This window comes from Oncorhynchus keta, chromosome 5 (genome assembly GCF_023373465.1).
Source record: "Oncorhynchus keta strain PuntledgeMale-10-30-2019 chromosome 5, Oket_V2, whole genome shotgun sequence".
In the NCBI taxonomy this organism is placed as follows: Eukaryota; Metazoa; Chordata; class Actinopteri; order Salmoniformes; family Salmonidae; genus Oncorhynchus; species Oncorhynchus keta.
In genome coordinates, this window is record NC_068425.1 from 34938133 (window position 1) to 34954252 (window position 16120).

Here is a 16120-nt window from a genome sequence, read left to right on the forward strand (position 1 = left end):
AGCCTAGTAACCAATACAGCTAACTGACGTGTATCCTAGTAACCAATACAGCTAACTGACGTGTATCCTAGTAACCAATACAGCTAACTGTCATGTAGCCTAGTAACCAATACAGCTAACTGACGTGTAGCCTAGTAACCAATACAGCTAACTGACATACAGCAATACAGCTAACTGACGTGTATCCTAGTAACCAATACAGCTAACTGACATGTAGCCTAGTAACCAATACAGCTAACTGACATGTAGCCGAGTAAACAATACAGCTAACTGACGTGTAGCCTAGTAACCAATACAGCTAACTGACATGTAGCCGAGTAAACAATACAGCTAACTGACATGTAGCCGAGTAAACAATACAGCTAACTGACGTGTATCCTAGTAACCAATACAGCTAACTGACGTGTAGCCTAGTAACCAATACAGCTAACTGACATGTAGCCGAGTAAACAATACAGCTAACTGACGTGTAGCCTAGTAACCAATACAGCTAACTGACATGTAGCCGAGTAAACAATACAGCTAACTGATGTGTATCCTAGTAACCAATACAGCTAACTGACGTGTAGCCTAGTAACCAATACAGCTAACTGACATGTAGCCTAGTAACCAATACAGCTAACTGTCATGTAGCCTACTAACCAATACAGCTAATTGACGTGTAGCCTAGTAACTACAGCTAACTGACATGTAGCCTAGTGCTATAAGACATAACCAATGCAGCTAATTGACGTGTAGCCTAGTAACCAATACAGCTAACTGACATGTAGTCTAGTAACCAATACAGCTAATTGACATGTATCCTAGTAACCAATACAGCTAACTGACGTGTAGCCTGTAACAAATACAGCTAACTGACATAACCAATACAGTAGTAAACCAATACAGCTAACTGACATGTAGCCTAGTAACCAATACAGCTAACTGACATGTATCCTAAACCAATACAGCTAACTGACGTGTAGCCCAGTAACCAATACAGCTAACTGTCATAACCAATACAGCTAACTAGCAAACCAATACAGCTAACTGACGTATCCTAGTAGCCTGTCAGTAAACAATACAGCTAACTGACGTGTAGCCTAGTAACCAATACAGCTAACTGACATGTAGCCGAGTAAACAATACAGCTAACTGACGTGTATCCTAGTAACCAATACAGCTAACTGACATGTAGCCTAGTAACCAATACAGCTAACTGACATGTAGCCGAGTAAACAATACAGCTAACTGACGTGTAGCCTAGTAACCAATACAGCTAACTGACATGTAGCCGAGTAAACAATACAGCTAACTGACATGTAGCCAATACAGCTAACTGACGTGTATCCTAGTAACCAATACAGCTAACTGACGTGTAGCCTAGTAACCAATACAGCTAACTGACATGTAGCCGAGTAAACAATACAGCTAACTGACGTGTAGCCTAGTAACCAATACAGCTAACTGACATGTAGCCTAGTAAACAATACAGCTAACTGACATGTAGCCTAGTAACCAATACAGCTAACTGACGTGTAGCCTAGTAACCAATACAGCTAACTGACGTGTAGCCTAGTAACCAATACAGCTAACTGTCATGTAGCCTACTAACCAATACAGCTAATTGACGTGTAGCCTAGTAACCAATACAGCTAACTGTCATGTAGCCTAGTGCTATAAGACATAACCAATGCAGCTAATTGACGTGTAGCCTAGTAACCAATACAGCTAACTGACATGTAGTCTAGTAACCAATACAGCTAATTGACATGTATCCTCGTAACCAATACAGCTAACTGACGTGTAGCCTAGTAACCAATACAGCTAACTGACATGTAGTCTAGTAACCAATACAGCTAATTGACATGTAGCCTAGTAACCAATACAGCTAACTGACATGTAGCCTAGTAACCAATACAGCTAACTGACGTGTAGCCTAGTAACCAATACAGCTAACTGACGTGTAGCCTAGTAACCAATACAGCTAACTGACGTGTAGTCTAGTAACCAATACAGCTAACTGACGTGTAGCCTAGTTACCAATACAGCTAACTGACATGTAGCCTAGTTACCAATACAGCTAACTGACGTGTAGCCTAGTTACCGATACAGCTAACTGTCATGTAGCCTACTAACCAATACATCTAACTGACATGTAGCCTAGTTACCGATACATCTAACTGACTTGTAGCCTAGTTACCGATACATCTAACTGAATTGTAGCCCAGTTACCAATACATTTAACTGACTTGTAGCCCAGTTACCAATACATCTAACTGACTTGTAGCCTAGTTACCAATACAGCTAACTGACCTGTAGCCTAGTGCTTGCTATGAGCCAGGACCAATACAATATCATCTTGGAAGAATAAGGCACAGTTGGGGTCAATTCCATTTCAAACCCATTAAATTCAAGAATTGGAATTTCAGTTTACTTCCTGAATTGACTGAATTGAAGTGAAATTGATCCCAACTCTGTTTGAGTAGGTACTATGTTTCTGAATGAGGGCAGATGGAATATAGGACTTATTGAGACCAGACCTTTGACTTTATTTTCACTACAGTTTCATAACGTCACCGCTAGAAGCCTCCCGGCTCCATTCTAGGGGTCATTGTCCTCAATACAGGACTATATTGCTGGCCAAGTGACGTTAACTTGGTAGAGACAGAACAGGCCTTTGAAGAAATGATGTTCTGGTTTCTGTTTCATTGTGGTAGACGTCTCAACATGATGTAGAGCCTGTGGGGACCTCGTCAGGGACGAGAGAAAGGTTCTGTGGGGACGTCGTCAGGGACGACAGAGAGGTTCTGACCCAAACGGTACCATATTCCCCTATGGGCCCTGGTCAACAGTTGTGTACTATATAGGGACTAGGGTGCCATTTGGGATGACTCAGTGAGTTTATATTTTGATAATGAAGTTGCTCTGGATAATGTTTAGTTCTATAAAAATTCAATTAAAACCAGTCATTACAATTTTTCCCAATCATTGCGGGAGACTAACGTACCTGAATGCCTGAGAGATTGGAAAGGATAGCTTGTGGTTGGAAAATATAGTGTGTGTGTGTGTGTGTGTGTGTGTGTGTGTGTGTGTGTGTGTGTGTGTGTGTGTGTGTGTGTGTGTGTGTGTGTGTGTGTGTGTGTGTGTGTGTGTGTGTGTGTGTGCGTGCGTGCGTGTGTATGCACTGTTACCAGTATGTGCACATTTTCTTTAAGTACAACACAATTCAACACAGGAACACAAAACAGCCCAAAAGAGAAAGGGCTGTTGTATAGCAGGAGAACAGATGATTTGGTAGAGGAATTGAAGAGAGCTGACAATGTGGAGAAGACTGACAGAACAGGAAGGGGGGTGGAGGGTTTTAATGAAAAGGAAAAGAGAACAGCCCTCCCTCCCCGGGTCTGTCAATCGATCCCTGGCTTTATTAAAGCCTGTTATCCCCTGGCTCTGAGGCTCTGGACCCATCGTCACCCTCTCCATCAAACACAGACAAGACACAAAGGAGGATGGGAGCAGGACCTTACTTTAAAACAGAGAGAGAGAGAGGGGGGGGATGGGAGCAGGACCTTACTTTAAAACAGAGAGAGAGAGAGGGGGGGATGGGAGCAGGACCTTACTTTAAAACAGAGAGAGAGAGAGGGGGGATGGGAGCAGGACCTTACTTTAAAACAGAGAGAGAGAGGGGGGGGATGGGAGCAGGACCTTACTTTAAAACAGAGAGAGAGATGGGGCAGGACCTTACTTTAAAACAGAGAGAGAGAGGGGGGGATGGGAGCAGGACCTTACTTTAAAACAGAGAGAGAGGGGGGAGCACGCAGGGCATTCTACACCATTAAACAACAAGTTGAAATTGAAATAGCTATTAAAATTTGCCCAAAACGAATTGAATGTGTCATTGAACCAGTTGCACTTCATGGTGTGGGGTCCACTTGCAAAACAAGATTTCACCAAATGGGACAAACACCCCATTGAAACCCTGCATGCAGAGTTCTGTAAGATTCTCCTACATGTCCAGAGGAAAACTGTCCAGGGGAAATAGGCCAATATCCACTCATTTTAAAAACCCAAGAAAGAGGAATTAAGTTTTGGAAACATCTAAAATACAGTGACCCCTCTCATATCATTACAGAAAGCCAAGAGCTGAGCAAAGAAAAGCCCCTCATCCAGCTGGTGCTGGGGCTGAGTTCAAAAACCTGTTCTACTAACAAACTGAAGCCTCATTCCCCTCATCCAGCTGGTCCTGGGGCTGAGTTCACAAACCTGTTCTCCTAACACACTGAAGCCTCATTCCCCTCATCCAGCTGGTCCTGGGGCTGAGTTCACAAACCTGTTCTCCTAACACACTGAAGCCTCATTCCCCTCATCCAGCTGGTCCTGGGGCTGAGTTCACAAACCTGTTCTCCTAACACACTGAAGCCTCATTCCCCTCATCCAGCTGGTCCTGGGGCTGAGTTCACAAACCTGTTCTCCTAACACACTGAAGCCTCATTCCCCTCATCCAGCTGGTCCTGGGGCTGAGTTCACAAACCTGTTCTCCTAACACACTGAAGCCTCATTCCCCTCATCCAGCTGGTCCTGGGGCTGAGTTCACAAACCTGTTCTCCTAACACACTGAAGCCTCATTCCCCTCATCCAGCTGGTCCTGGGGCTGAGTTCACAAACCTGTTCTCCTAACACACTGAAGCCTCATTCCCCTCATCCAGCTGGTCCTGGGGCTGAGTTCACAAACCTGTTCTCCTAACACACTGAAGCCTCATTCCCCTCATCCAGCTGGTCCTGGGGTTGAGTTCACAAACCTGTTCTACTAACACACTGAAGCCTCATTCCCCTCATCCAGCTGGTCCTGGGGTTGAGTTCACAAACCTGTTCTACTAACACACTGAAGCCTCAGAACCAGAACATCCAATCAATCAGAATAAAACAAATTACAGCACAATCAAAACAAAACGACATTGCTTATTGGGAAACAGAAGCACAAACACAAAGCAAAATGCAGTGCTATCTGGCCCTAAATCGATAGTACACTGTAGCTAACTATTTGACCATGGTTACTAATAACAACCTTAGAAAAACCTTGACAAAGTACAGGCTCAGTGAGCACAGCCTTGACATTGAGAAGGGTAGACACAGTAAAACCTGGCTCCCTGTAGAGGAAAGGCTGTGCAACCACTGCACAACAGCAGAACCTGAGAGTTGCATTTCCTGACAAAATTGAAAAAATATAAAACAATTAGAGAGTGACATTTCCCCAAATGTGAAACCCTTATTCAAGGCTTTAAAGACCCCTCTGATGAGAGTAGACTACCCGTCCTGTTGGGAGAGGACACAGAGAGTGTGGGGTGGCAGCGCACTACATCGCTGCCTGCCATAAGATGAGGGACAGTGTCTGACAGACCAGTCAACCTACACATGTCCTCTACTGTATGCTTATTGTTATTGTTCATTGTATGGTTATTTTGACCCTTGGTTATTGTTGTTACTGTTGTCCTGTTGACAATTTTGATTCTTATTATCTTAATATTGTAAATATCCAAAGTAAGCTTTGGTAATATGTACATTGTTCTCAAGTCAAAACACAGTCAGATCCGCTGCGCTGCTGGGCAGGTCTGTCTCACTGTCTGTGTTCTGAGGTAGGTGTCTGTGTTCTGTGGTGGTAGGTGTCTGTGTTCTGTGGTAGTAGGTGTCTGTGTTCTGTGGTAGTAGGTGTCTGTGTTCTGTGGTGGTAGGTGTCTGTGTTCTGTGGTGGTAGGTGTCTGTGTTCTGTGGTGGTAGGTGTCTGTGTTCTGTGGTAGTAGGTGTCTGTGTTCTGTGGTAGTAGGTGTCTGTGTTCTGTGGTAGTAGGTGTCTGTGTTCTGTGGTGGTAGGTGTCTGTGTTCTGTGGTAGTAGGTGTCTGTGTTCTGTGGTAGTAGGTGTCTGTGTTCTGTGGTAGTAGGTGTCTGTGTTCTGTGGTGGTAGGTGTCTGTGTTCTGTGGTAGTAGGTGTCTGTGTTCTGTGGTAGTAGGTGTCTGTGTTCTGTGGTAGTAGGTGTCTGTGTTCTGTGGTGGTAGGTGTCTGTGTTCTGTGGTAGTAGGTGTCTGTGTTCTGTGGTGGTAGGTGTCTGTGTTCTGTGGTGGTAGAAGTCTGTGTTCTGTGGTAGTAGGTATCTGTGTTCTGTGGTAGTAGGTGTCTGTGTTCTGTGGTAGTAGGTGTCTGTGTTCTGTGGTAGTAGGTGTCTGTGTTCTGTGGTAGTAGGTGTCTGTGTTCTGTGGTAGTAGGTGTCTGTGTCTCTGTGGTGGTAGGTGTCTGTGTTCTGTGGTAGTAGGTGTTCTGTGTTCTGTGTTCTGTGGTAGGTGTCTGTGTTCTGTGGTGGTAGGTGTCTGTGTTCTGTGGTGGTAGGTGTCTGTGTTCTGTGGTGGTAGGTGTCTGTGTTCTGTGGTGGTAGGTGTCTGTGTTCTGTGGTGGTAGGTGTCTGTGTTCTGTGGTAGTAGGTGTCTGTGTTCTGTGGTAGTAGGTGTCTGTGGTAGTAGGTGTCTGTGTTCTGTGGTGGTAGGTGTCTGTGTTCTGTGGTAGTAGGTGTCTGTGTTCTGTGGTAGTAGGTGTCTGTGTTCTGTGGTGGTAGGTGTCTGTGTTCTGTGGTGGTAGGTGTCTGTGTTCTGTGGTAGTAGGTGTCTGTGTTCTGTGGTAGTAGGTGTCTGTGTTCTGTGGTGGTAGTGTCTGTAGTAGGTGTCTGTGTTCTGTGGTGGTAGGTGTCTGTGTTCTGTGGTGTTCTGTGGTAGGTGTCTGTGTTCTGTGGTAGTAGGTGTCTGTGTTCTGTGGTAGTAGGTGTCTGTGTTCTGTGGTGGTAGGTGTCTGTGTTCTGTGGTGGTAGGTGTCTGTGTTCTGTGGTAGTAGGTGTCTGTGTTCTGTGGTAGTAGGTGTCTGTGTTCTGTGGTAGTAGGTGTCTGTGTTCTGTGGTGGTAGGTGTGTGTTCTGTGGTAGGAGCAATGTTCTGTGGTAGTAGGTAGTGTTCTGTGTATCCCTGTGTTCTGTGGGCATTGTCAACCCTCAAGTCAGTCATGACAAAATCTGTGGTCAACCCTCAAGTCAGTCATGACAAACTGGTAACTGTCAACCCTCAAGTCAGTCATGACAAACTCACAAGACTGACTTTAGGTGACCAAAGTGTTTCTATTGACAATGTGGAGTAAATGTTGTCAGCAGAATACATGTGTCTGAATAATATTGATGCCACATATTCTGTTTCTGTCAGAGAAGTCGTGTATTGCTTGGTAGGTGTCTAAAACGAAGACAAACAAGAAGGAAAGAAAGATGCACAAAGGTGTCTGTGTTCAGCATCCTAAAACAAAGCCCTATAGCCTTATAGCCTGCCTCATTGCACCTCTGTTCTGTTCTGTTCTGTGTTCTCTGGTCTGTTCTGTTCTGTCTGTGTTCTGCTCTGCTCTGCTCTGCTCTGGTCTGCTCTGGTCTGTTCTGCTCTGTTCTGTCCTGCTCTGTTCTGCTTCTGGGTCTGCTCTGTCCTGCTCTGTTCTGTTCTGTTCTGTTCTGTTCTGCTCTGCTCTGCTCTGGTCTGCTCTGTCCTGCTGTGTTCTGTGGTCTGTGTCTGTTCTGCTCTGCTCTGCTCTGTTCTGCTCTGTAGGTGCTGTGTTCTGCTCTGTTCTGTTCTGTTCTGCTCTGCTCTGTTCTGCTCTGTTCTGCTCTGTCCTGCTCTGTTCTGCTCTGCTCTGTTCTGCTCTGGTCTGGTCTGGTCTGGTCTGGTCTGGTCTGTTCTGCTCTGCTCTGCTCTGGTCTGTTCTGTTCTGTTCTGTTCTGTTCTGTTGTCAGCAGAATGCTAATGCTCTGCTGTCTGTGTATTGCTGCAAACTGGGAAAGAAAGATGCTCTGTTCTGTTCTGGTCTGGTCTGTTCTGCGCTGCTCTGCTCTGTTCTGGTCTGCTCTGTTCTGTCTGCTCTGTTCTGTTCTGGTCTGCTCTGTTCTGGTCTGCTCTGTTCTGGTCTTCTGTTCTGGTCTGCTCTGTTCTGCTCTGCTCTGGTCTGCTCTGTTCTGGTCTGTTCTGTTCTGCGCTGCTCTGCTCTGTTCTGGTCTGCTGTCTGTTCTGGTCTGTCTGTTCTGGTCTGTTCTGTTCTGGTCTGCTCTGTCTGTTCTGTTCTGCTGTCTGCTCTGGTCTGCTCTGGTCTGCTCTGTTCTGCTCTGGTCTGCTCTGTTCTGCTCTGCTCTGCTCTGTTCTGGTCTGCTCTGTTCTGGTCTGCTCTGTTCTGTTCTGGTCTGCTCTGTTCTGGTCTGCTCTGTTCTGGTCTGCTCTGTTCTGGTCTGCTCTGTTCTGTTCTGGGTCTGCTCTGTTCTGGTCTGCTCTGTTCTGGTCTGCTCTGTTCTGTTCTGTTCTGTTCTGTTCTGCTCTGTTCTGTTCTGTTCTGCTCTGTTTTGTTCTGCTCTGTTCTGTTCTGTTCTGTCTCTGGTCTGTTCTGTTCTGCTCTGGTCTGTTCTGGTCTGTTCTGCTCTGCTCTGTTCTGTTCTGGTCTGCTCTGTTCTGGTCTGGTCTGTTCTGTTCTGTTCTGTTCTGTTCTGTTCTGTTCTGTTCTGTTCTGTTCTGTTCTGCTCTGTTCTGTTCTGGTCTGTTCTGTTCTGGTCTGTTCTGGTCTGTTCTGTTCTGTTCTGTTCTGGTCTGTTCTGGTCTGTTCTGTTCTGCTCTGTTCTGTTCTGTTCTGCTCTGTTCTGTTCTGTTCTGTTCTGCTCTGTTCTGTTCTGTTCTGGTCCGTTCTGTTCTGTTCTGCTCTGCTCTGTTCTGCTCTGGTCTGGTCCGTTCTGTTCTGGTCCGTTCTGTTCTGCTCTGCTCTGCTCTGTTCTGCTCTGGTCTGGTCCGTTCTGTTCTGGTCCGTTCTGTTCTGCTCTGCTCTGCTCTGTTCTGCTCTGCTCTGCTCTGCTCTGTTCTGCTCTGCTCTGTTCTGCTCTGCTCTGTTCTGCTCTGTTCTGCTCTGCTCTGCTCTGCTCTGTTCTGCTCTGCTCTGTTCTGCTCTGGTCTGGTCTGTTCTGTTCTGGTCTGTTCTGCTCTGCTCTGCTCTGCTCTGTTCTGCTGCTGGTCTGGTCCTGTTCTGTTCTGGTCCGTTCTGTTCTGCTCTGCTCTGCTCTGTTCTGTTCTGCTCTGCTCTGTTCTGCTCTGCTCTGCTCTGTTCTGCTCTGCTCTGTTCTGCTCTGCTCTGTTCTGCTCTGCTGCTGCTCTGTTCTGCGCTGCTCTGCTCTGCTGGTCTGTTCTGCTCTGGTCTGGTCCGTTCTGTTCTGGTCCGTTCTGTTCTGTGGTGGTGGAGGTGTTGATGGAGGGAAGTGTTTAAAAGCTTTAATCAGCCTCCTCCCCTGCCCTGCTCTCTTTAGCACCACACACACACACACACACACACACACACACACACACACACACACACACACACACACACACACACACACACACACACACACACACACACACACACACACACACACACACACACACACACACACACACACACACCTGCAGCTGCACTCTGCCTCACTGAAAGGTTGTTTTATTAATGTTGTCCAGCCCAGAGTGAATAAACGACTGCAGGGGGAAATGCATTGTGCTGCGTTTGATTTAGTAAAGCACGATTGTGTGTGCAGCGGAAACAAAGGACATGAAAAAACATGTCTCCTGGCCACCTAGGGCTTTTGTGATGCAGGCTGGGTCCTTGATAGTGCCCCCTATGGCCAGGATATAGAGTGCCTCCGTGTCCTGGTCAAAAGTATTCCACCTCATAGTTATCGGAGCCATTTGGGACACATCAGATTGTGTTCCATGGATAGACAGATTGTGTTCCATCCAGTTGGACAGATCCATTATATAATATAACCAGGAGACAGGGGAAACCAGGGTACTATATAACCAGTTGATACATATAATATAACCAGTTGATATTAGTAGTGATAGGAGTGTTCCAGGTTGATATACTATACTGTACATAGTGATAGGAGCCATGATATAATATAACCAGGGTACAGATTGTGTTCCATACTATAATATAACCAGTTGATAGTAGATATAATATAACCAGTTGATAGTACAGATTGTGTTCCATGATATAATATAACCAGTTGATAGTAAGCCAGGGATACTATACTTGATACATAGATATAATATAACCAGTTGAGTACAGATTGTGTTCATGGTTGACTATTGTGTTCCATGATATAACCAGTTGATACTATACATGATATAATATAACCAGTTGATAGTACAGAGTGTTCATGATATAAATAACCAGGGTGTGTTCTGATATAATATAACCATTGATATACAGTCAGTGATAGTGAGTGTTCCCTTGTTAGAACAGTTGATAGTTATGTATACATAGTAGATAGTGTTCCATGTCCAGTGATACTTCCATGATATAATATAACCAGTTGATAGTACAGATTGTGTTCCATGATATAATATAACCAGTTGATAGTACAGATTGTGTTCCATGATATAATATAACCAGTTGATAGTACAGAGTGTGTTCCATGATATAATATAACCAGTTGATAGTACAGATTGTGTTCCATGATATAATATAACCAGTTGATAGTACAGAGTTGTGTTCCATGATATAATATAACCAGTTGATAGTACAGATTGTGTTCCATGATATAATATAACCAGTTGATAGTACAGATGTGTTCCATGATATAATATAATCCAGTGATAGTACAGGTGTATGATACCAGTTGATAGTACAGATGTATTATCCAGTTGATAGTGGTGTATGATATACTATACACCAGTTATAGGAGCCAGATGTATTATAATATAACTGATAGTGGTTCCATGATACAGTTGATAGTAGTGATGTATATAACTAGTACTGGTTCCAAGATATAATATAACCAGTTGATATGAGTGTGTTCCATGATATACCAGTTGATGTATTATCTGATATAATATAACCAGTGATAGTACAGAGTGTTCCAGGATGTATTATAACTTGATAGTGGTATGATATAATATAACCAGTTGATAGGTGTTCCATGACTATTATCTGATAGTACAGATTGTTATGATATAATATAACCAGTTGAGTACAGGTGTTCCATGTATAATATAACTTGATAGTACAGTGGTTATGATGAATATAACCAGTTGACCAGATTGTGTTCCATGTATTATAAACCTTGATAGTGGTTATGATATAACCAGTTGATAGTAGATTGTGTTCCATGTATTATAACCAGTTGATAGTACTGTAGTGGTGTATGATATAATATAACCAGTTGAGGATGTATTATCTTGATAGTATACATAATATAATCAGTGATACAGATTGGGTATTATAACTTGATAGTAGTTATGATGACAACCAGTGATATTAGTATTATAATATAACCAGTTGATAGTACAGATGATATATAATATAACCAGTTGATAGGATTGTGTTCCATGATATAATATAACCAGTTGATATTAGTGTGTCATATAATATACTGTAGTGGTTGTTCCATGATATAATATAACCAGTTGATAGTACAGAGTGTGTTCCATGTATTATAACCAGTTGATAGTACAGATGTAGTTGATATGGTTAGTGATAGGAGTTAGGGATATGTATTATACTGATAGTGATTATGATACAGTTATAGGATGTATTATCCAGTTGAGTGGTTATGATGACAACCAGATGTATTATCTGTAGTGTGTTCCATGATATAATATAACCAGTTGAGGATGATATAATATAACCAGTTGATAGTACAGAGTGTGTTCCATGATATATAACTGTAGTGATTGTGTATGATATAATATAACCAGTTGATAGTACAGACCAGTGATGTATTATATAACCAGTGTACAGATTGTGTTCCATGATACAGTTAGGATATATTATCTGTATAGTACAGAGTGTTCCATGGTAACCAGTATACTGTGTTCCATGACATACCTGATAGTATTATAATATAACTGTAGTGGTTATGATGACAGTACAGAGCCATGATATAATATAACCAGTTGATAGTACAGATTGGTACTATTATCTGTGATGTGAGCCATTATGATAGACAGAGTGTGTTCCATGATATAATATAACCAGTTGATATTATCTGTTGATAGTACAGAGTGTGTGGTTAATATACATACAGATTGTGTGTATTATCTGTAGTGGTTATGATGACAAACCTGATGTATTATCTGTAGTGGTTATGATTTTGACAGTTGTACAGATTGTGTTCCATGTATTATCTGTTAGTGTGTTATGATGACAATAGTAGATTGTATTATCTGAGTATAATATAACCAGTTAGATGTACAGATCTGTTCCATGATATAATATAACCAGTTATAGATGTATTATCTGTTCCATGATATAATATAACCAGTTGATATTAGATGTATTATTGATGTTCCATGATATAATATAACCAGTTGTATTATCTGAGTGTGTTATGATACAGTATAATATAACCATGTATTATCTGTAGTGGTTCCATGATACAGTTGATAGTACAGATGTATTATCTGTAGTGGTTCCATGATACAGTTAGGATGTATTATCTGTATTATTGGTTATGATGACATCTGTAGTGGTTATGATACCTGATGTATTATCTGTAGTGGTCCATGATATAATATAACCATGTATTATCTGTAGTGTGTTATGATGACAATGATGTATTATATTAGTGGTTATGATACAGTTAGGATGTATTATCTGTAGTGGTTATGATGACAACCTGATGTATTATCTGTAGTGGTTATGATGACAACCTGATGTATTATCTGTAGTGGTTATGATGACAACCTGATGTATTATCTGTAGTGGTTATGATACAGTTAGGATGTATTATCTGTAGTGGTTATGATGACAACCTGATGTATTATCTGTAGTGGTTATGATACAGTTAGGATGTATTATCTGTAGTGGTTATGATGACAACCTGATGTATTATCTGTAGTGGTTATGATACAGTTAGGATGTATTATCTGTAGTGGTTATGATGACAACCTGATGTATTATCTGTAGTGGTTATGATAACCCATATTATCTGAGTGGTTATGATGATTAACCTCTGTAGTGGTGTATTATCTGATGACATACAGTTGATGTATTATCTGTAGTGGTTATGATACAGTTGAGGATACAGTATTATTATCTGTAGTGGTTATGATGACAACCTGATGTATTATCTGTAGTGGTTATGATACAGTTAGGATGTATTATCTGTAGTGGTTATGATGACAACCTGATGTATTATCTGTAGTGGTTATGATACAGTTAGGATGTATTATCTGATGATGACAACCTGATGTTCTGTAGTGGTTATGATACAGTTAGGATGTATTAGTGGTCAGTGTAGTGGTTATTATAGGTTATGATGACAACCTGATGTATTATCTGTAGTGGTTATGTGGGATGTATTATCTGTATGACAACCTGATGTATTATCTGTAGTGGTTATGATACAGTTAGGATGACAACCTGATGTATTATCTGTAGTGGTTATGATACAGTTAGGATGTATTATCTGTAGTGGTTATGATGACAACCTGATGTATTATCTGTAGTGGTTATGATACAGTTAGGATGTATTATCTGTAGTGGTTATGATGACAACCTGATGTATTATCTGTAGTGGTTATGATGACAACCTGATGTATTATCTGTAGTGGTTATGATACAGTTAGGATGTATTATCTGTAGTGGTTATGATGACAACCTGATGTATTATCTGTAGTGGTTATGATGACAACCTGATGTATTATCTGTAGTGGTTATGATACAGTTAGGATGTATTATCTGTAGTGGTTATGATACAATTAGGATGTATCTGTAGTGGTTATGATGACAACCTGATGTATTATCTGTAGTGGTTATGATGACAACCTGATGTATTATCTGTAGTGGTTATGATACAGTTAGGATGTATTATCTGTAGTTTAGATGATGACTTATCTGTAGTGGTTATGATACAGTTAGGATGTATTATCTGTAGTGGTTATGATACAGTTAGGATGTATTATCTGTAGTGGTTATGATACAGTTAGGATGTATTATCTGTAGTGGTTATGATACAGTTAGGATGTATTATCTGTAGTGGTTATGATACAGTTAGGATGTATTATCTGTAGTGGTTATGATGACAACCTGATGTATTATCTGTAGTGGTTATGATACAGTTAGGATGTATTATCTGTAGTGGTTATGATACAGTTAGGATGTATTATCTGTAGTGGTTATGATACAGTTAGGATGTATTATCTGTAGTGGTTATGATCAGTTAGGATGTATTATCTGTAGTGGTTATGATGACAACCTGATGTATTATCTGTAGTGGTTATGATACAGTTAGGATGTATTATCTGTAGTGGTTATGATACAGTTAGGATGTATTATCTGTAGTGGTTATGATACAGTTAGGATGTATTATCTGTAGTGGTTATGATACAGTTAGGATGTATTATCTGTAGTGGTTATGATACAGTTAGGATGTATTATCTGTAGTGGTTATGATACAGTTAGGATGTATTATCTGTAGTGGTTATGATACAGTTAGGATGTATTATCTGTAGTGGTTATGATACAGTTAGGATGTATTATCTGTAGTGGTTATGATACAGTTAGGATGTATTATCTGTAGTGGTTATGATGACAACCTGATGTATTATCTGTAGTGGTTATGATACAGTTTTTCCATCACTGCCCTTGTTTTAGAAAAAAATTAAAAAGAATAAAAAATATAGAACATTCCAAAAAGTTCAAATGCCTTCCCTACTCTTTATATGACTCCTACCAGCCTATCAGGAGGTTTAGTTCATCATGCTCTTTATATGACATATACCAGCCTATCAGGAGGTTTAGTTTATCATGCTCTTTATATGACTCCTACCAGCCTATCAGGAGGTTTAGTTCATCATGCTCTTTATATGACTCCTACCAGCCTATCAGGAGGTTTAGTTCATCATGCTCTTTATATGACTATACCAGCCTATCAGGAGGTTTAGTTTATCATGCTCTTTAAATGACTCATACCAGCCTATCAGGAGGTTTAGTTCATCATGCTCTTTATATGACTCCTACCAGCCTATCATGAGGTTTAGTTTATCATGATCTTTATATGACATATACCAGCCTATCAGGAGGTTTAGTTTATCATGCTCTTTATATGACTCATACCAGCCTATCAGGAGGTTTAGTTTATCATGCTCTTTAAATGACTCATACCAGCCTATCAGGAGGTTTAGTTTATCATGCTCTTTATATGACTCCTACCAGCCTATCAGGAGGTTTAGTTTATCATGCTCTTTATATGACATATACCAGCCTATCAGGAGGTTTAGTTTATCATGCTCTTTATATGACTCATACCAGCCTATCAGGAGGTTTAGTTTATCATGCTCTTTATATGACTCATACCAGCCTATCAGGAGGTTTAGTTCATCATGCTCTTTATATGACTCCTACCAGCCTATCATGAGGTTTAGTTTATCATGCTCTTTATATGACTCCTACCAGCCTATCAGGAGGTTTAGTTTATCATGCTCTTTATATGACTCCTACCAGCCTATCATGAGGTTTAGTTTATCATGCTCTTTATATGACTCATACCAGCCTATCAGGAGGTTTAGTTTATCATGCTCTTTATATGACTCATACCAGCATATCAGGAGGTTTAGTTTATCATGCTCTTTATATGACTCATACCAGCCTATCAGGAGGTGTGTATCTGTCTAATCACAGTAATGCTCCCTTTGTGTGAGCAGAGTCAGTCAGAAGCAGGTTGGAGTCAGAGTCTCCGTCCCAAATGGCACCCTATCCCCAATATAGTGCACTACCCTATGAACCCTGGTCAAAACAAGTGCACTGTATAGTACGTTGTACGGTACCTGGTGCTTAATTGTTCTCATTAGCACCCAGTGCCTCTCCCGTTATCCTCCCGGTACTCTCAGTGCAATTAACCGGCTGCCTCCGATATGTTACGAGGCGGAATATCACGTCGGGTCAAGAGAGATAAAGGAGCCTAATTAATTCTCACTTAAATTAACAATCTCACATTTCATAGGCGTTTAAAATGGCCCCTTTCTCTATGCAATCCTAACGAGGAATATTGAAGATGATGACAGTGGTGGTTAAATGAGGTGGAGGTGGCTTTTGTTTAGGAGAAGAAGAGGACAGGAAATGT

The 16120-nt window shown here is 41.5% G+C and overlaps 1 protein-coding gene across 1 annotated transcript in view; it reads right to left on the minus strand.

Moving 5' to 3' along the window:
• Positions 1–5257: 5257 nt before the first annotated feature.
• LOC127930355 (uncharacterized protein DDB_G0271670-like) overlaps positions 5258–16120 on the minus strand; it is a 46122-nt gene continuing 35259 nt past the window's right edge. The window contains exon 4 of the mRNA XM_052520027.1: positions 5258–5292. Within this exon, the coding sequence (XP_052375987.1) occupies positions 5258–5292 (35 nt within the window). The remainder of the gene's footprint in view (positions 5293–16120) is intronic.